We start from the raw sequence: 19,391 nt of genomic DNA on the forward strand, positions 1-19,391 counted from the left end.
TGCTGTTTTTGACAAACATAAGTAACAAATGGAAGAAGTTGCTTGCTAGCCTAGAAATTGCATTTAAAGGTATGTGTGTATTGAATTGACTGCAATTATAGGTGCTGTTTGTTATAGTAATGGAATGGGCCAAATTAGGTTATATACAAATGCAAATAAAATTTTAAAAAAAATGTCTTAAACAGCTATGTGACAGAACTAAAGCTGTGCAACTGAAGCAACAGAATGTAACTTGCTTTTAAAAGAGCAGCTCAGGAAGGATGCTGAGAAGCCCCAGTTATAAACAAGTTTTGCTTTTGCACTTGCTTGGCCCATGAAGCCACGGTGGAGGCATTTCACAGGTTCAAAAGATAGTGCAGCTACCCAACAGACCCCTCTACCAGCCACTTACTGACCCCTGCTAACAAAACCCCATGAAACGCTGCCTTCTAATGCAAGTCAATGAAACGACAGACACGTGTACAGTGACCTTTCATTTATTACAACAGTAACAAGGATTCATTTCATGAGAGCACATTGAATTAACAGGTGGTGTTCCCCGGATGGCTTCCCATGGCTGGCCCTCCACGTGGTCGCTCTGTAATCATCTGTTAGAATGCAGAGGGGGTAAAACATTACTTAGAGCCAGCATTCTGACAGGACAATAGAAAAATCATTTAAAAAAACAAACACAGCAATGGTCAGAAAGTAAAGTTGACTTCATTGTGTCATCAGAAGTCTAACACGCATAGTTTCATCATTCACGGCTGTTTAACGCTAGAAGCTACAAGGTCAAGTTTGACTTTACTTGCAATAAAAAATAAAAAGTTTACCTTATCAAGGTGTTGCCTCCTGTGCACCACACAAGGCTGGCTTGATAGGGTTCAACCACAGCCTCACACTGAAAAACAAAACGTACATATTTACAATGCGTTTATATAAATCTAACAGATAAAACGTCTTGTAAAACGGCCCTTTGTAGTTCTGTATGGTTTCGTTTTTGCTCTCGTCATCTTACCAGCAGGATTCGATCTCCTGGCACATGGCGGCCACGTGGTCGTCTTTCGTTTTTACATTGTGCTAATTTCTGCAGCAACACGGACTCCTGCGAAAACCGAAATAAAAACAATGCATTTAATTTGAGATAACACAACTCAGGGTACACAGGGAATAAAAATGTCCAAGGGTATGTCATTCTAACGTGTTTGCATTTAACTGGAGTCAAATTCAAAATACATGATTTATAATTTGGAAAAAAAACTAAAAACCGTTACTTACTTGTATCAAACCTCACGTGTCTACCATTGCACGAATGCAGTAGATTAATTTAGCATTGCTGCTGCCCACTTTCCGCAAGTCCTCCATTTCTCAAACCCACCCGAACAGTAACGATGCTGTCTTCCCCAACCTTGAAATAAATAGGAGAGCTGCATAATTACGCACTTCCGGTACATTGATCACTTCATCATCTGGAATGGCCAAAAACTCACATTTAACATAGTGACAATTTACGCGTTTTTATTTATTTTTCTTTATATTTAATATAATGAATTTCGTTTTCAATACAAACTTTCACGTGTTTTATTTTTTTTTCTCTGTGCACCGCGTACGCACGCGCCTTTAGGTAAGCTAACACGATGCAGTCTGGGAATTGTAGTTTCTTAAGCGCTTGCAATGCCCCATTATTTGGAGCTTCCAGTTCTTACCAAAACCCTTGTAAAAAAAACCCACGCTGCAAGGAGTGATTATGTTTACCTAATTAAATTACATTACCAAATATGAGATAATTGATAACGGATTGTGCTTCGTGGGTAGGGGTTCCGCAGAGTTGTTGGGCTGTAGTAAACAGCTCTGAAATGTATTAGTATAATTTAATGTATAGGGGCTGTCTCTCCTACTCGATTACCATAGCCCTGTGCTGTCACCAGTGACGCAACGCCAGAGGTTAAAGCAAAACCAGGAAGAAGCTGGGAGTACCCTGAGCACTAATGTAATGGAGGAGCACGACTTGTGCGGAGAAATCGCGGCGTCTTGAATCAGAGGCACAACATTGACTTCGGGAAACTTTTGAGCGCATCGTTACAGTTGCTCGTACGGAGAGATGTGTGATCGGGTATTCGCCTCTGCGTTAAAAATGAGTTGGAGTCTATGGAGCAAGGCCTTTGCGTGGCATTTTCTGCTATTGCTGTGCAGTAACCCTCTCCAGATGGTGAGTATTTTACTACAGGATCGGTGCCAGCGATGCTTTTGTAACTAATATAAAGTGTTGTATTGCATTTGTCTCAAACACAGGTCAACGCACTGTACTTATTTCAGCACCTCGTTACTGTCTTGTGTTTACACAATTGTTAGTTTTTTGTATAGTTCATGTTCGGTAGGAGCACTGCGCGTTTCTAAATACGACCAGCTGTTGACAGTTCAATACTAACCCGATTTACAAAGATATCCGCGTTTGATTTGCAATCAGTTTGATCATCGGTTTCACTAGTATTAAGGCCCCCGTGGTTAAATTGCTTGAACCCACTGTGTTACCTACTTTAAGTGCTTGTTATATTCTGTGACTCAGCCTGTGGGTGTAATTATTGGATATTTGGGGTTGTATTCCTGTACCACATAAAAAGTATTGATGTTTGTTTTTAAGCACAGGTAACTCAGTGGTAACCCTGGGATTACACGCAGTTCTGTGTTGTGAAATACAACACCCACGTTATTGAACTGTCTGGATGACAAAAGTGTATACCCTTGTTTTCTGCACTGATCAAGGACGATCCAGTTTTTAATCTCGTTGGGTTGTTGATAATGCAGCGTCCAGGTTTAGCTCCGGGCCTCTTGCTGATTAGTAGCATATGCTACAGCACACTACACTAGTTTATCTGTCTGTTTGTTGAGTGATTTGATGTTATAAGATTTATCAAAACACATTGCAAACGTTAATTTATTATTATTGTTGTTGTTATTAAATAACACCACTTTATGAAATGCTGACCTATTTTCACGTGTTTTAAACAACGGTGAAAGTACAATACCCAGCAGCAGGTCATTGTTTCGTGTTATAATCAACACTGGGCATTCTGAATATGAGCATCCCTTCTAATTCTGGAGAATCTTCCAGTCCGGTATCAGTGGTGCTCTGCCCAGTGCACGGGAAGTTGGTTCATTATTAAAGAATGATTGAGTGGGTTGAATGTCTGCCACCTCATATGTTTTTGCACAGTTTCTTTGAATCAGAGTGCCCATTGCCTGCACACTAGACTAACAGCCAAGCACACCCATAACACTATTAATATAAATACCAAAAAATAAAAACGCGAGCCCTTCATTTCCTGTGGTCTGAAGACCGGGTCCAGTGCATGGGGTAGTAATGATATAGCCCGGTCTATATATGATATCAAGTGTCTTTCATTTATATAGGATATTAGTCTCTTTATTCATGTTCACAGAAGCAGCTGTTGAAATGATCCACAGTTCAGGTCTGATGCACTTGGTTCATTCCCTCGTCTGTATGAATTATTGACAGGAAACAGGTGGCTCTTTTGCATTTCTCATATCTGCTGTGAGCCACAATAATAATAATAATACCATGCTTTTGGTAGCCTAGCTGAAAGGGCACATGTGTGGTATCTGCTGTCGTCCAGTTCTATGGTCTTTAGCACTAACCACAAGGCTCTTGAGTTCCTGTGTTCACGCACGTGGATTGCATGTTGGGCACTCAGTAAACACTGCCACTGCTTACTACGAGCTTGATTAGCCACAGTGTATAGATACCAAGCTCAGGTGTGTCTTATTAGACTCATAGTAAAACTAGGAATGGATCAGACTGCTATGCAATGGGAGTCTTGGTGCCATCCCAGTGATATTTGAGTGAGTTGAACTTGGGAAGCCCTTCAGTTGTCTGGGAGCTCCCCGTGTGTCTTGGTAATCTCCGTGGGGATTTTTTGTTTTTGTTTCACAGGACAAAACGGTTACATGTGTTCAGTACCAGTTCTCCTTTCCACTGAATTCAGTTTGAAAGCGAGGCTTTGGGTTGAGCGTGTTGAAGGAACACGCTCACTTCTGCACTGCACACTATGCTTTGCTGCAGGTGGTTCTTCTAACAACACAAGTTTCCTTCCTCTTATCTGTGACATCTGGAGCAAGGATGCTTGCGGTCTGTTTGTTTTCTCGCTTGAAAGACAGCGATCGAGGCCACAGCCTTGATGAACCAACTAACTAACCAGCTTGCAGGGCTTCCCTGTGGCTAAGAGGGGCATTTGATAGCAGTTTGTCTGCATGTAGAAAATAAATGAAAATACATTTTCTTAAAGATTATAAAAATATCTGGAATGGACCCATTTTCAGTACAAATTTCCCAACATTCTGCGTGGCTTAAGTTCACCGGGTTTAATCAGATAAGCTCTTCAGTTGAGGTAGATAACAGCACTGCAAGTGAGGCGCATTCTGCAGACCCAGTTTTAGTCTCACACAGTCTTTATTACAGCATTGGTTCATGGGTCAGAACCAGTTGAGACTTTTTTTTTTTTTTTTTTCTATGAGATTGAGAGAGATTAGTCCCTTTTAAAAACAGGCTTGACAGAGTCGCCATGAGTGTGACCTGCTTGCAAACAAAGAAAATAAAGACTCTGTGCCTTGTTCTGTACCCTGCCAGATCTTATGCTGATGATCAGACCCTTGCAGTTGCAATGCCCAGATACTTAAAAAAAAAATAAAAAAGAGAGAAGTTTTGGAGGTTGAGCAATAATCACTGTTGAAACTGATTATGATAAACACACAGACGCCCTAACGTTGAAATAGTGCAAGACTACCCTTGGGGTTAAAATTATCAGCATGTCTTGAGCAGGTTGGAAGCGTTCGGGAGAGAACCATGTGAACCAGCGCAGCTGTGGAATATTGACTTGCTCTACTCCACATGTTTTGCTACTCGATTAGCATTGCTAGGCAAATAAAGCAGGGCAAGTGGGAGTAATGGCTCGTATAATCCTGATCTCCTCACAGGGCTTCTGGTCTCCTCTGTTAAAGGTGTAATAGTGCAGGCAGTGTGCTGTTCCATGCTGTATGTTATCTGAGATGTACATCATGCAATTTGCATTAAACTGGTGACAACCTGTCCTGAGCCTGGCCGAGGTGCAGCTCGCTCGCGGGGCCCCCGAGGTGCCCGAGATGGAAATGTTCCTCCCACCTCGCTACCATGTATTTGCATGTACGTTGCAGGGATGGAAATAAGACTCCCTTTGCATAATGGTAATAGTAAAACCATTCCTGGTTTTACTATGAGTTTTACAAGACACACCTGAGCTTGTTACCTATACACGGTGGCTAATCGAGCACATGTTAAAACCTGGAATGGGTGAAACTGCTATGCAATAGGAGTCTTATTTCCATCGCAGTGTTGAATGCCTCTTGTGCTATTGTAGAAGCTTGCATTCCCATAGTTCCTGGTGTTTGTCTTGATAGTTAGTAGATGCAGTGATTGCTGGTCCTGACTGATGATTGCTCCAGGACTGTTTTCATCCCTTTGTCTACATTAACAATGCGGGCAATCAATATGAAGCATGCTGTATATGGACCAGGGCTTTGTTAAAGAAGACATTTGTTGTGTGTGTGTGTGTGTGAACTGTAACGTGATTGCTGGGTGGGTGTGTTTATGAAAGGACCATTGTTTCACATGATCTGCGAGGGGCAAAACACCAAGAACTGCAAGATACTATTCACAGTGTGCAGGTCAGGATACAATATGTATCAGAGCACTGTGCGTGTTATATGAGTGGAAATAAGACTCCCATTACACAGCAGTTTCACCCATTCCAGGTTTTAATACAGCTCAGGTATGTCTTATTAGACTCCTAGTAAAACCTGCAATAGGAGTCTTATTTCCATCGCTGATGTTGGGATGCTGATGGAGTGCTAATTTTGGATTTAAGCATGATGGACTGTTTTGTTGACAAGATTAAAACCCATCAATTCTTATCTACCCACACTACTGATGTTCGCTTTTCTCATGAGAAACCAAGCCACGATGCTGAGAACTTGAAAACCCCAAAAAGTAGCCTTTTTTTCTGCAGAACAATTTTACTGTTGGTTTCATCTGTTGTTAATGACAGATTAAGATAAGAAGTAGATTTACTTAAGCGTTATGTTAAGACACTGGAGTAAATGTCCCTCTCCCCGCATTGAACCGCCTATGATTAGAATGGGTGTGGTTGACCTGCCCTGCTTTCATGATTTCAGTATGAAGTGTCTTGCCCTGTGCCCATACAGTATTCCACAAGGTTTTAGCAGCCCTCCCTCGATGGGGGTAATAACCAAGCCTTCAGACATTTCGTTTTCCAGACTTCTCTTCCAGTGCAGCAGTTATTGTGACCCCACCAGACTGCAGTTATGAGACTCGGGTCCTAATGCCTTCTGCATGTGCCATGCATTTGTAATGTGGCGGCAAGGAGAATAAAAAAAAAAACAAACACCTGTTTTCATTTAGTTTCCCTGAGCTCCAACAAGGCTGGCAGGGTTTGCATTTATAACCTCCCTCTGCTGCATGCATTCCCACCTAACCAGCGCTCTCTCCTGGGCTCCTGTTCCAGTGCTCCTGCAGTGGGAACACGGTCACTCTGCCTGAAACTCTGCTCTTCGTCTCCACCCTCGATGGAAGTTTACACGCGGTTAGCAAGAGGACCGGCTCCATAAACTGGACGCTAAAGGAAGGTAAGAATCGTCCAGGCGGTGCTGGGGATTTGCAGCATGTTGAACAGGTTCAGCCTCCAGCCTCCTGACTTCACCACTGTTATACTGCACTTAGTCTTCATAGTTTAGTCTTGGTTGAACCATTATCTGTGTGCTGATCGCGGTGTAGGGAGGTTTTGTAGGAGCCGCTGTAGGGGGAGTAGTGGCACTGTGTGTTTGATATTCTAGTATTTACCATGTGATCGTTCATGTCGTATTTCTTTTCCTGTTTGTAGATCCCGTTCTTCAGGTTCCAATGCATGTTGCAGAGTAAGTTCCTTAATTCTAAACGTTTGCTGTCGCCTGCACATGAGCACTTTGAGTAGCAGCTGTCTTCACCTACAACCCACACACACGCAAAACCTTCACACACAAAGTATATTCCGGTATATAAAACCAGGCCTGCTATATAAAACACCAGATGTCTCGTTTCAGAGTGTGGACCTTTTTCCCTTCACAGTAAAATAGGAACAAAGTGACTAATAGAAATTCAGTTCACATTGATTAGAGGGCAGTCAGTAACAGGGCTGTTTCTCAGTGTGGGAAGTATCAGTTTAGAAGTTAACTGTAATTACCTGGGCCAGTGTGAAACTGCAGCTGGTTTATGGCCCAGGCTTGTAACGTTGTTTGTTATCGACAGGCCTGCGTTTCTGCCGGACCCCAACGATGGGAGCCTGTACTCCCTGGGAGGCAAAAACAACGAAGGACTCCTGGTAAGAGAGAACCAGACGTGTGGCACCGTACAGCGCCTTTCCGTTCCTCATGTGTACAGACAGGGATGTGTGTTCAAAAAGCCCCCAGCTTCTGTATATTGTACAAAGTAAAATGCCTTGGAAATGACAGCCGTCTTTCTGTTGCAGAAACTGCCCTTCACAATTCCTGAGCTGGTGCAGGCATCGCCTTGCAGAAGTTCTGATGGGATTCTGTACATGGGTAAGGCTAATGCTGACCACAAGATATGGCCAAAGCGTTTAAGACGCAATTTTCAAAGCCTTTCCTCCATTCTTCAATGAACTCCTCTATTTTGTTTTTTATGTTAATGTTACAAAATTAAAAACAAAACCCCTTGAGAGTCCTGAAGAAGACTTGAAATAAGAAGTATCTTTGTTGTTTGGTTCCAGTTTTCTAAATTTAACAGGTTAAAGGAGTTAGGAGTTAAAGACTGGAGTAACCAAGAGCCTTCACACAAAGCATGGGACACTCCCTGCTGTTTAAAAAGCCTGCTTGCCAAACACTGCTAATCTTAATTAAGAAGCCATGGCAAACAGACAGCATCTTAAATTACAGAGTAGTTGCGTTCAGAGCCCCTGGGCATTCTGTTGACTTTGTGTAGCAATGAAAACACGGGAGTGGGCTTCCTGGTACCTGCCTGACTCATTAACACATCAGGATTAGTGGCAGACTTGTACAGGTAGTGTAAGGTGCTGGGACAGAATGTAAAAGGCGAAGAAATAATAATAATAATAATAATTGTATTGTTTGCAGTAATCCTTTTGCTGGATTGACTGATTGTGGTTTTTGTTCTTGTGTGTTTCTTCAGGTAAGAAGCAGGACCTCTGGTTCGTGGTGGACCTGGTTACTGGAGAGAAGCAGCAGACCCTGACTTCTTCGTTCGCAGGAACTCTCTGCCCCTCCTCCTCCCTGCTCTACCTGGGGCGCACAGGTAACTCCTCCGCCCCTAGCTGTTCCCAGTAACCTCTTCATAGCACGCAGGTAGATAACTGGCCATGGCCTGAAGGTAGGGACTATCATGCTGTCTAACAGCACAAGATAAAGCTGGCTAACGTGCAAACAAGGCGTTTGAAAATCTGTGTTGGCTTTAAGGGCTATGCACACCGGAACGCGAACAACACAAGCGAAATCGAGGAGAATAAATTATGCACACCGGGAGCGAAGCGAACAACATAAATACAGCATGAGTACATAAAAAAGATGACAACTGTAGCTAGACATGAAAAGTAAATACTGTCTCCTTTTGCTGCTTTTGTGGAGATGAAATAAAATAAATAAAACAAAGAAATAGAGTATGGGTACACCACACACTAAAAAAAGGAAAATTAACAGTGACTGTTTATATGTGATGTGGTTTAACATGTAAATCATTCAAAAAGAATACAGCTACACATTTATTTGGAAATACTGAAGAAATTAGTTTAATATAACATACTTTTATTGATTTTCAATTAATAAAATCTTCTCAGTTATTGTGTGAATGTGATTATTATTATTATTATTATTATTATTATTATTATTATTGGTTAATATAAAGAAGTGTAGTTTTACAGAAACACAAAACCAGTGTGTGACGCTCCCCATCACTTTGACTAAAATTACGGTGAAATAGAGAGATAGACATACCGTCAATTTTTAAATGTTCTGCTTTTTCTTGCCATATGGCATCCTTCTTTTTATTGTCTTTATAACCACTGACACTGGCATCATAAAAAACATTATATTATTTTACTAATTACATTCTTATTTTTTTTATTTCTGTGGTAATCTCTGCGTGAGCGAGACAGACAGTGACAGTCTGACAGCCACCACCTTTGACCTTATTTCTGATTGGTCCATTGCGACGCGAATAGAAATAAAATAAATTTCTCTAAATACGGCTGCGGTGTGCATTGTGCTTCATTTAAATCAAGAGGTTTAATTACTTTTTATTTGCTCGCGCGCTTCATTCACGTCCGGTGTGCATAGCCCTTTACAGTTAGTTTTTAAATGCAATTCTTGAGTCTTCCTCCCAGTGTGGGTGTCTTGGTTATGTGTCTGGTTTGTACAGAGTTAGGGCCTCATCCAATACTCTTGATCATCTGCTTGCTCTTTCGTAGGTTTCCTGTAGTTTTAGTTTGGTGTGTGTCTCGCTTGTTTGCATTTGCTATAGGACTCTTTTATATTCTTCTTTGCAGAATACACCATCACCATGTATGACACGAAGAACAAAGAGCTGAGGTGGAATGCCACGTACTTCGATTACGCCTCCACGCTGCCTGACGAAGACACGGAGTACAGTAAGAATGTGTATTTCCGGGGTTACAACACGTGGCATTCATAAAAATGTTAGTTTCTCCCTTTTTAATCTAATTTGTACCTCCCCCTTTTTTCTCTTTTTAGAAATGTCTCACTTCGTGTCCAACGGAGACGGTCTGGTGGTCACCGTGGACCCTGAGTCGGGGGATGTCCTGTGGATTCAGAAGTATAACTCCCCTGTGGTGGCGATGTACATCTGGCAGCGAGAGGGGCTGCGCAAGGTGGCGCACACCAACGTGGGGGTGGAGACCCTGCGCTACCTCACCTTCATGTCCGGGGAAGTGGGGCGCATCACCAAGTGGAAGTACCCCTTCCCCAAAGAGACCAAGGCCAAGAACAAGCTCATGTAAGCCAACCCCTGTGGGTCCCTGTGGCTACGGTGTGCAGCGCGCTGAGGCCACGGCGATGTGTCCCTGCCGCTGCTCTCTAGAGAGAGAAAGAAACCTGTCTGCCCCAGAGTCTTCTTTTTCTGCTCAAAGGAGTGAGTTAGGAAGGAAGAGATCCTTTGAAAATATTAACCACAGTACGAGTTAGAACCGTTAGAAAGCAGGTGCCCCAGTGTAATTGAGAAACAGAAGTGTGCGTGCGTGCGTGTGTGACACTGTGCCTGCGTGCGTGCGTGTGTGTGTGAGGGCCTCTTTGTGATTCTCTTAGCAGTTTCCTGTGAACCTGCCCTCAGCTCCTTATCACACCTCTTCATTTCTAGGGCGACGCTTTATGTGGGCAAGTACTCCAGCAGCCTGTACGCCTCCCCCTCCCTGGTGCACGACGGGGTCACTGTTGTGGTGAGTACGGGCACTCGAGGGCCCTGTTTAAGAAAACCAGATGAATAGACGAGCCCTGTAACATACAGGGAGCCAAGCTGTAATTACACCCGCTTTCCTGTTTCTAAAGCAGTATGTACAAAGCGATGCAGGGAGAGGGGAAGGGAGAGAGAAGGGTTTGCAAATTGCACCGCAATGATGGATGTTTCTTTCTTCAGGTTTAGTTTATCTGAATCCCTTTGCGTCTGTCAGGCCCAGCACAGGTGAAGTACATTTCAACAGAGAGACCTGAACAGTCTACAATAAAATGTAACACCAGTAGAACAGTACATAATTGCAAACAGTTATGACCATTATCATACCTAAATATTAATTTATCTTGTTAGGCAAGCTGGGCTTTGCATGCTCTGTCTTCAGTGCACGATCCGTTTTTTATTATTTTTATTGTAATTTGTTTACTCACAGCCTCGAGGCAGCGCCTTTCCCTTGCTAGAGGGTCCAAAAACTGCAGGCGTGACCATCGGAGACCAAGAGGAGTGCTTCATTACCCCCAGCACTGACGTCAAATTCAACACAGCGGGCCTCAAGGAGACAGATCGTATCAACTACATGAGGAACCACTGGCTGCTGATAGGTAAGCATGGCTTCAGTCAACCAGCTCTGCCCTCTAGTGGCTCAGTGGAACACATGGCTCGGTTTATTTCTGGTACAGTTGCTGTGTTTCATAAGGTTTTTTCTACAAAGTAGTACTTTTACCCCCCCCCCCCCCCCCAAGACTGTAAATACAGTTCATAAAACCTTTTGATCCGACAAAGTTTGTACAACTTACTAAAGCAATGGTATGGTTCATTATAATTTGTGATCTGTTGTCCTTTTTGAATCAGAATGTGTTTATGAAAACTACTTATTTTATTTTGGCTTCCGGCTGGTAGATTTTCAAGAGGAGATGATTCTTGAAGTTTTGACTCCACAGGTCATCACGAAACCCCTCCCGCGGCCCACACCAAGATCCTGGAAAAGTTTCCCGAGAACATCCCGCGTCACCCGGAGAACGTCATTCCCACCGGGGCTGAAAAGAACAAAGAGGAGGCGAGTGGAGGGAGGACTGGAGGGGTGTTCATGTTTTAACTACAGTGTAGTGCACTGAAGTTAAGTAGCAGTAGTTCATTGGAACGATGCAGAATAATCTGCAGAGCTGAAGTGGTTTTTATTAATTCAGATATTGAGGAAACTGTGGCATCAGAGTGCACTAAAATCAGAAGCGAGAGTAATGTACATTGTATAAAACAGAGAAACAAGAGCCTTGTTTCAGAGTGTGGACCTTTTCCCTTCACAGTAAAATAGGAACAAAGTGACTAATACAAATGCAGTTTACATTGTGTTTAACAGATTAGAGGGCAGTCAGGAACAGGACTGTTTCTCAGTGTGGGAAGTATCAGTTTGGAAGTGGTATGTCCGACCGGCCATCTGTTTGAAGAGGAGCTGAAACTAACAGCCTGTAGCAGCTGCTGTAATTGTCACTGTAATTGTGGCCCTTGAGCCACAAGCCAGTGTGGCGGCTCTCTGTTAAAGGAGTTTCTTTGTCCGGGCAGGTGATCGACATGGAAGGAGAGGAGCAGGAGGTTCAGGTTCCCATCGTTGACCTCATCAAGGAGAAAATCCCCAAGAAGCAGCAGAAGCTGGAAGCCCCTGTGGACTCAATCCTGAAGGACATGGCCACCGTCATATTCAGCACCTTCCTCCTGGCAGGATGGGTGGCCTTCGTCATCACATACCCAAAGGTACGGCGCCGCGTTCGTCAAGGACACCTTTCAATTTATAGCTTTTTTTTTTCTTGTAGTTTGATCTTTCTAAATATGTTTAGGTACAGAGTACTGATAATCTGGTAACTTGTAAATGGTTTTTAATCCCTGTGCTGTTAATCTGATCTTTCTAAATGTGTTCAGGTAACTTGTAAATGGTTTTAAATCCCTGTGCTGTTAATTTGATCTTTCTAATTGTGTTCAGGTACAGAGTACAGATAACCCGCTATCTTGTCAGTGGTTCTAATCCCCGTGCTCTTGTGATTGTGTCGCTCTCAGAACGTACAGAAGCAGCAGCAGCTGCAGCACCAGCAGTTCCAGAAGCAGATGGAGGAGAAGATCGAGCTCCTGCAGAGACAGCAGCTCGTGTTCCAGCCGCCGCTCGAGCTGGGCCAGGATCCCGACTTCCTGGACGTGGCCCCGCGCGCCCGCACCGAGAGCTCCGCAAACAGCAGCCCCCGCGCCTCCAACCACTCGCTGCACTCCAACCTGTCCCTGTCTGAGATGGGCAGCTCTGCCACGGAGCACGACGAAGGAGGTCAGCGCACCGCAGTGCAACACACACACACACACACACACACACACGGCCGTAACATAAACTGAACCCCATTGTGCATTAAACATGGCATGCCTTGTCAGTCACTGGGATGTAAGTGCATTTACTTGTCTTGTTTTTAGATGACGATTCTAATGAAGTAAGGGTTGGAAACATTGCATTTAATCCAAAACAAGTCTTGGGCCACGGGGCTGAAGGCACCATCGTATACAAGTAAGTGTGGAGCAGAGCGCTAGATGGAGGGCAGCTGGGGCAATAATTTAACAGATAAAATGCGAGACATTGTAAAAGTTTATTTATTTTACCTGTTGGCTGTCTTGATTCGTGAAGTGCTACGGGCAGTACAGGGTTAACAGTACGTAGTAATCTTGCAATGTTGAGATGGAAATAAGACTACTGCAGAGCAATTTCACATATTCTAGCTTTTACTATGAACTTGATTAGCCCCAGTGTACAGGTGATCAGCTCAGGTGTGTCTTGTAAAACAATGGGAGTCTCATTTCCATCCCTGACGCTGTTGCTGTTCTCCCCTCGTGTCCCCCAGGGGCAGGTTTGATAACCGGGGTGTTGCGGTGAAAAGGATCCTGCCCGAGTGCTTCAGCTTCGCGGATCGGGAGGTGCAGCTGCTCCGTGAGTCTGACGAGCACCCCAATGTCATCCGCTACTTCTGCACCGAGAAGGACCGGCAGTTCCAGTACATCGCCATCGAGCTGTGCACAGCGACTCTGCAGGAGGTACACCATATCCAGCTGCTTTGGGAACACTTAGTGTTGGGGTCTAGTCTGGATGACCACATGGCTCCAGGTGCACCAGGATAGGTCAGGTTTTTGTAACTCTCATCGCAATGCATTCAGGTGTCTTTCATCTGCTTCTTTTCTTTATAAGGTGCAGGACTACAAGTACCAGAACACATTACGATGCGAGTTAAACAAAAACTGTCCCAAATTGTCCATAGGCCTAGTAGGAATTGTTTACATTGCCAAATATATTTTCCAAGGATAATATAATCTGCTTAATAAATGTATTTTGATGCTCAATGTGAAGCCTCTACAGTATATTCATGTTGATTTATTTTATTTTTTGAACACATGGTGCCTAAACCAGAAGCGCTATCCCTAACTGTTGCTTTTCTTATATTCACAGTACGTGGAGCAGAAAGATTTTGACCGCCGCGGTCTGGATCCGGTTTCTCTGCTGCAGCAAACGATGTCCGGTCTGGCTTACCTGCACTCTCTTAATATTGGTACGTTAATTCTCCTGCACTATCTAGTACAGTAGTTTTACATTCGGATATTTGTTTTATTTCGAAGCTCGACCCTGACGTTCTCTTGTGCTTTTTGGTTTTCCGTTCAGTTCACAGGGACCTGAAGCCCCACAACATCCTGATCTCCATGCCGAGCGCGCACGGCCGGGTCAAAGCCATGATCTCGGACTTCGGGCTCTGCAAGAAGCTGGCAGTCGGCAGGCACAGTTTCAGCCGCCGGTCGGGGGTCCCTGGCACAGAGGGCTGGATCGCTCCGGAGGTGCTGAACGAGGACTGCAAGGAGAACCCTGTAAGCTGTGTGGGGCGTGAGGAGTGAAGCATGCTGACTCGGTGCAGCTTTATACATGCCTTTCTTAGTCTGTTGCATGGGTTTGCTTGTAATGATAACAGACCTAGATTTGCTGGACAGACTTTAATTGCACGATGGTCTAGCACTATTTTAAATATATTATGTACTTGCTTGGTCACTGCCGTGTTGCAGTGTTTATTTAACTCTGCACACACTGTAGTAACGCTTGCTTGTTCGCTTCTTGTTTCTTCTCTCCCTCTCAGACCTATGCTGTTGATATCTTCTCCGCTGGCTGCCTGTTCTACTATGTAGTATCCGAAGGCAGCCACCCATTTGGCAAGTCCCTGCAGCGGCAAGCCAATATTTTGTTGGGCACTTACATGCTTGACCAGCTCCAGCCTGACACTCATGGTGAGTGCGCTTCTTTACTGCAGCACCAGATCACTGCATTACACAGCAAGTATCTTCCATCCACACTTGGAGCCTGCGTTACAGATATAGTGGAGGAGCACATCTTAGGTACATAATGAAATATACAGTGTGGACCAAAAAACACTGCAGGTGTGCAGTGACTGTAAAGACCGTGTCTCTTTGTGGCCTAATCATATATTTTAGATTTACATATATTAGCTGATCTGTTAGCAATATCGTTTGAACATTTGTCAGGGTTGTTTTTGTTTTGTATCAGGTGTACGTATGAGATGCTTTTCTGCAGAATGTGTTCCTGATGCACCCATTTGTTATCTCTTCCAGAGGGCATTGTTGCCAATGAACTCATTCAGCAAATGATAAGCATGGACCCCCAAAAGCGCCCGTCAGCGGAGTGTGTTTTAAAACACCCCTTCTTCTGGGGCTTAGAAAAACAACTGCAGTTCTTCCAGGTTAGGTGTCTGTCTGTTTGTCTTCTTGCCTTAAATTTTTACTCCTGAAAGACTTTCGCAATGATATTCTGCAGTGTGAAAGCTGCTGCATTATCACTGGTTTCGTTTTTTTTATATATAGTTTATTAATCTTGCTGATTTCAGCATTTAAAAAAAAAAAAAAAAAAACTATATAATAAAAATACAACTGAGATTTAGGCTTCTTGGCAATACTGTTTCATTTTCAATAAGCAACAAACCACAGTTTCAAGAAGGTGAAACCAAAAACAGCAGGTTATATCTGTATTTCTATTGCATACCGGAAAGGAACTAGTCAAACTGACTGACGAAAGTTTCTCCTAGACGTCGTGATCAGCGTCCTCATATAACTTGTCGTTCATCTGTGTCATCTTGTAAATGATACGAATGTGTAACGTTTTGTTTTTTGCAGGATGTGAGCGACCGGATAGAAAAGGAGCCTCTGGATGGGCCCATAGTGAAACAATTAGAGCGAGGGGGAAGAAGCGTGGTGAAGTTTGACTGGAGAGAGCACATCACTGTACCTTTACAAACAGGTGAGACAGCATTCATCTACTACAAAAGAAAGGCAGGTGGAGAAGAATATGAGAGGGGCGAGGAGGCAAGTGTTTTGTTGAATATGTTGACCTAAATTTATAGAGCAGTTGCCATAATGTGGGGTGTGGGGGTGTTAGGCTGTTTAAACTCCAATGTTGGGAACTGATCAGATATTCCTGTAATTGCGTGTAGTAGCCACTTGGTGGCAGTAGAATGTGTTGAGACTCCACTAAACATCTTGGGTCTGTGTAGAAGCTCTGGAATCTGCATTCCGAGTTTAGTTATTTATTGTTTTGTAAAATCTTTGTTTATTTTTTTTTTTTTTTTCCTTTCTCTTTTCTAACAGCTCTTTGTAGTTTGGGCCCTGTCTGGTTTCCTTTAAGTTTTGACTCTCTTCTTTACAATACAATATTATCCACTCTTGTGAATTTCCAAAGAAGCTTGTGTAAATGTGTTTTCCTGATCAATTCAACAAAGAGAACCGGCTTCAGGTCGCTGTGAACTGAATGGAAAACAAAACACAAAAGAACGCCAGGATCGAGCATCAAAACACAGCATTTGCCTTTTAAGATGCTATTTATCAATTTATGGAATCTCTTCAGCAGACTTTTGCTTATTTCACGTATTTAAAAATGAACATTTAAAGTTGTTTTTTATTCTTTTTTCTTTTTTTTTTTTTTTTTTAACAGATCTCCGAAAATTCCGATCCTATAAAGGAGGTTCAGTAAGAGATCTTCTTCGTGCAATGAGAAACAAGGTAAGCGTCTTGCTAATTTATTTAAAAATCAGCCTAGGCAAATAATGTGTTTTTATTTTATGAAATCAGGAGATTAAAGGATTGCATTCTCTGTCCTGTAATATGTTTGAGGTTTATTAACAAGCTTAAGTATTGTTAGGTCACATTGCTGTGCTCCCAAACCTAAAACCCAAGACAATATCATACCGACATTATGGCTAGTAACTGGAATCGAAGTATTAATGTGCCAGGCCGATGGCAGAGCTGAATTCCAACATGCATGTTCTACAGGAGGCAGGTCTGATCACTGAGAGTCATTATATACTCTGTTTACGCAGCAGGCCACTTCTATGAATTTAATGGTCTGATTGGATTACGAAATGTTTGAAAGGGGTATTTGCCTTCCAGTGTGTCTGTGCTCTCTAAAGCAAACCCAGCCCAGTGTTCAGTCCTGCTGCGTGCACCTCGCAGTCTCTCCCTGAATAATCCTGACCTGTCCCCACACTGTATTGTGTCTCTATATCTCCCTGAATATTCCTGACCTGTCCCGTCTCTGTTTCCCTTGGATAGAAGCACCACTACAGGGAGCTCCCTGTGGAAGTGCAGGAGACGCTGGGGTCCATCCCGGATCACTTTGTGTGCTACTTCACATCCCGCTTCCCCCACCTCCTGCTTCACACGCACCTCGCCATGCAGATCTGCAGCGAGGAGAGGCTGTTCCAGCCTTACTACTACACAGGGGGGTCGCAGCAGAGACACAGACACTCGCCCCTGCCGGAGACCAGCGACTCTCTGTGAGCGGCATCGCCTCACTCCACAAAAGACATTCCAGGGCCGAGGCTGAGCACGATGGTGGATTGAGCTCGTTGCGAAGTGCCTTCATTCCCTCGCAGCGTATCTGAAGAAGGATACAGGCACGGACAGCCTGCTTTCTGCACTGCGCTTGTGTTTAAACTGACGGGGAGTGGCGACGACAGTCCTGCTGCTATTGCGGCATTGACACCCTTTCAGGCCTGTTTTAAACTTTTTGTTTCTTTTTTTTCTTTTTATAAAGCGGTTTGTGGTGCATCATGTACTAGCTGCTGCGATGTTGGACTAGATGGTGTGATGGTAAAATCAAGTGTCGTTTTATCAGCTATACTGTGAAACGGGTCCCACGGCAAGGCCATACTAACTCGGCTATTTTAAAGAATATATATATTTATATATAATATATATATATATATATATATATATATTTTTTTTTTAAGACTTTTTTTTTTTTAGGCATTAAGGTGCAACACTTTTTTAACGTTTGGCCATCAAAGAATGGTTTATTTTTTTACTTTGTTCATGTAGGGTAAAGATTTTCAGTGTTAAAGGGTTAATTTTCCTATTTTTTTTTTTTTTTTTTGCCTGTGGTAAGTCCCTTGCATGGCACTGGCCTCTTATCTTTCATGGTTTCAAAACAGCTATTGTTTCTGTGTCACGTGACCAGTTACACCCATGGTGAATGTGCTGTACAGTAAATACCAACCAGGGCTGTGTGGATCACAGGTGTGTGTGCTTATGTAATCAATCACTTTTCTCTAGCAACGGGTGTGTCTGTCACATTCAATAGGAACACATCGTCAATACCCTCAAAATAATAAACACTGAGAACTGCTTCAAAGGTTTGCAACCTTTTCAAGTGGAATTTCTCTTCATTTATGCGTTCTTGGCTACAAGCTGGGCTTTTAGGTAACCCTTTCCTCATCAGTGGCATTCGCAGATCACAGCGAGGGGTTGCCCTGTTTCCTGCCTCGTGCTGGTCGGAAGCAGAGGGGAATGACTGCAGACTTTGTGAATCTATTTAATGATCTCTACAGCGGCACTCCTTCAGAGCGTCTCTCTAAACCCTCACGCCTGCTCAATTTACTCGACTTTATATTTTGTATTGCAGTGTTATTAATAAACTACCCCTCGGGGGACACACAAGCATGGTTGATATAAAGTTGAAGGGTGGTGGTATCTAAAATTGAAGCCAATTTGAAAATAAACAAATGAAAGTGTGTTGGGGTGGGGGCGTCCCTTTTTTATTATTTTTTTTTGTTTGTTTCTTCTCACTGTACATGCATACACCAAAGTGCCAGATTATCATTTGAAACATTTAGCAATGTTTGGAATGTGTAACGCGGATTAACACTGGACTGTTTTCAAAACGTTGCATTAACTAGGAAGGTAGTCCTATTTGTTTTTTTTTGCTATTTACACATTTCTAGAGGACTTTTTGTAAGTTTACTGTATGTGCAGTATTTCTTGACGTGTTATAGTCTATTTGGACTTGGTGCCGGGTTTCAGTATGGGGGGGCTTATTATTGTAAGCCCTTTGAAGAAACACGGTTCATTTGAATGGGGGTACTTGGCTTTTAGATGCTGTTTATTTTTCATTTTGTTTAGATTAATCGATAAATCAGAAAGCATTATTTTTTTAGGAACTTCCTAAAGAATATTCTCCTATAGCAAATCTTTTTTTTTTTTTTTTTTTTTCCAGAAAAGCTAATTTATTTATTTAAGCTGAAGTTTCAGAATGTTGTAATTTCTGCATTTTGTGGTGTTGCTAATATGCAAGCAGTTCTTCAAGGTAAAATGCCAAATAATCAAACTGTGTGTTTTAAATTAAGTGCTTTGGTGGCTTGGGATGATCATACTTCTTGCCAACATGTAATCATAAAAACTTGTGATTATATATAATATATATATAAAAATAAAACTGTTTTCTATTTGCACTAATTGTTATGGAAAATCTGTCATTGTTGGAAATTGAAATAAATTCTGTGCAATTTGTACTTTTGTAGTAAAT

General features: G+C 42.8%; 1 protein-coding gene, 1 long non-coding RNA gene and 1 other non-coding gene across 4 annotated transcripts; 1 reads left to right on the forward strand and 2 right to left on the reverse strand.

Annotated features, from left to right (window-relative positions):
- Positions 1 to 223: 223 nt before the first annotated feature.
- LOC117423794 (small nucleolar RNA SNORA50) lies at positions 224 to 359 on the reverse strand. The gene has a single exon (XR_004547827.1). It is a non-coding gene; the product is annotated as a small nucleolar RNA SNORA50 (small nucleolar RNA).
- Positions 360 to 460: 101 nt separating this feature from the next.
- Positions 461 to 1,402, reverse strand: LOC117423120 (uncharacterized). Its single transcript, XR_004547744.3, has 4 exons — positions 1,258 to 1,402; positions 998 to 1,084; positions 813 to 880; positions 461 to 587 (listed from the first exon to the last, which is right to left on the reverse strand). It is a non-coding gene; the product is annotated as an uncharacterized LOC117423120 (long non-coding RNA).
- A 262-nt stretch (positions 1,403 to 1,664) lies between these two features.
- On the forward strand, positions 1,665 to 19,375 carry LOC117423116 (serine/threonine-protein kinase/endoribonuclease IRE1-like). 2 transcript variants are annotated; one of them, XM_034928621.2, is made up of 22 exons: positions 1,825 to 2,188; positions 6,555 to 6,675; positions 6,930 to 6,963; positions 7,334 to 7,406; positions 7,554 to 7,626; positions 8,234 to 8,356; positions 9,603 to 9,704; positions 9,808 to 10,069; positions 10,430 to 10,508; positions 10,953 to 11,121; positions 11,461 to 11,576; positions 12,080 to 12,268; positions 12,569 to 12,827; positions 12,968 to 13,058; positions 13,390 to 13,579; positions 13,989 to 14,088; positions 14,199 to 14,398; positions 14,662 to 14,809; positions 15,152 to 15,279; positions 15,710 to 15,833; positions 16,524 to 16,591; positions 17,141 to 19,375. In XM_034928621.2, exons 1-22 carry the CDS (start codon positions 2,081 to 2,083, stop codon positions 17,366 to 17,368), a joined length of 2,985 nt encoding a protein of 994 aa, XP_034784512.2. In that variant the 5' UTR covers positions 1,825 to 2,080; the 3' UTR covers positions 17,369 to 19,375. The 2 variants fall into 2 exon arrangements, with proteins under 2 accessions (XP_033894454.3, XP_034784512.2); XM_034038563.3 differs by lacking the exons at positions 16,524 to 16,591; positions 17,141 to 19,375 and adding an exon at positions 16,181 to 16,469 and having other exon boundaries at positions 1,665 to 2,188.
- The last annotated feature ends 16 nt before the right edge of the window (positions 19,376 to 19,391 follow it).

The sequence above is a fragment of the Acipenser ruthenus genome, chromosome 17 (genome assembly GCF_902713425.1).
Source record: "Acipenser ruthenus chromosome 17, fAciRut3.2 maternal haplotype, whole genome shotgun sequence".
In the NCBI taxonomy this organism is placed as follows: Eukaryota; Metazoa; Chordata; class Actinopteri; order Acipenseriformes; family Acipenseridae; genus Acipenser; species Acipenser ruthenus.

What these genes read in the sequence shown, in the direction of transcription:
- LOC117423116 (XM_034928621.2), top strand. Translation starts at nt 2,081, where the DNA reads ATGTGTGATCGGGTATTCGCCTCTGCGTTAAAAATGAGTTGGAGTCTA. An exon ending in CCTGCACTCTCTTAATATTG is followed by an intron (nt 14,089 to 14,198) that starts GTACGTTAATTC and finishes TTTTCCGTTCAG; the next exon opens with TTCACAGGGACCTGAAGCCC. An exon ending in AACAACTGCAGTTCTTCCAG is followed by an intron (nt 15,280 to 15,709) that starts GTTAGGTGTCTG and finishes TGTTTTTTGCAG; the next exon opens with GATGTGAGCGACCGGATAGA.